Genomic DNA, 754 nt, shown 5'->3' on the forward strand with positions numbered 1-754 from the left:
AACGCGCCGCCACATTGGCAGCGAAGCAGCAGTTCTCCAGAGCCAGCAGGCGCTCCAAGTAGCGGCCACACAGTCCCAGGGCCTCGGTGACTTGCAGGTAGCTGGCGGCCTCCAGCGTGTCCTCCACAGTGTCCATGGAGAGCGGCAGCCAGGCGGTGTAGATGAAGTCCAGCAGGCGCTGCAGGCCGGTGGCCGACGGCACGTGCAGGTGAATCACGCGTGCCCGGGATTCCAGGGTGTGGCTCTTGAACAGGGCCCTGAAGTAGTCGCTGGAACACGCGAGGAGGGACCTGTGTACCGGGAACTCGCTGCCCTGGGCCTCCAAAGTCACATCGCACAGGAAGCCCTCGGCGCGCAGGGCCTGGTAGCCAGTGAGCAGCGCGCCGCCATGAGCTTTGCAGTAAGACAGGAAGTAACTCATGCTGCGCAGGGTGGGAAGCAGCCGGCTGGGGGCTGGGGCCAACCGGGCGTGGCCTGAGGCATCCTGGGGCCCCACGAGCAAGCCTCAGGGGCCCATTTTTTTCCTGCTCAGCTTAAAGCCAGGGGCTCCTTCATCAGATTCGTAGATCTCCCCGTCTCCCTCTCAGAGACAATTCTGTCTGGAACGGCTTCCAGAAGCCCCTAGTGGTGGAGGGCACCGAGGCTTCCTGGAGGTACAGGGTTTGGTTTCCGCAGCTTCCCAGGCTGCCAGTGCATTGCCCAAAGCCCCCACACCGGCCCAATTTGGGGAGCACACACCTGCGCGCCAGGGGCC

At 64.2% G+C, this 754-nt stretch overlaps 1 protein-coding gene across 1 annotated transcript in view; it reads right to left on the reverse strand.

Annotated features, from left to right (window-relative positions):
• KLHL34 (kelch like family member 34) overlaps positions 1 to 456 on the reverse strand; it is a 2,110-nt gene extending 1,654 nt beyond the window's left edge. Inside the window, exon 1 of the mRNA XM_006753003.2 lies at positions 8 to 456. Within this exon, the coding sequence (XP_006753066.1) occupies positions 8 to 421 (414 nt within the window). The 5' untranslated portion in view covers positions 422 to 456. The remainder of the gene's footprint in view (positions 1 to 7) is intronic.
• Between the last annotated feature and the right edge of the window lie 298 nt (positions 457 to 754).

Source organism: Myotis davidii, unplaced genomic scaffold, assembly GCF_000327345.1.
Source record: "Myotis davidii unplaced genomic scaffold, ASM32734v1 scaffold930, whole genome shotgun sequence".
Classification (NCBI taxonomy): Eukaryota; Metazoa; Chordata; class Mammalia; order Chiroptera; family Vespertilionidae; genus Myotis; species Myotis davidii.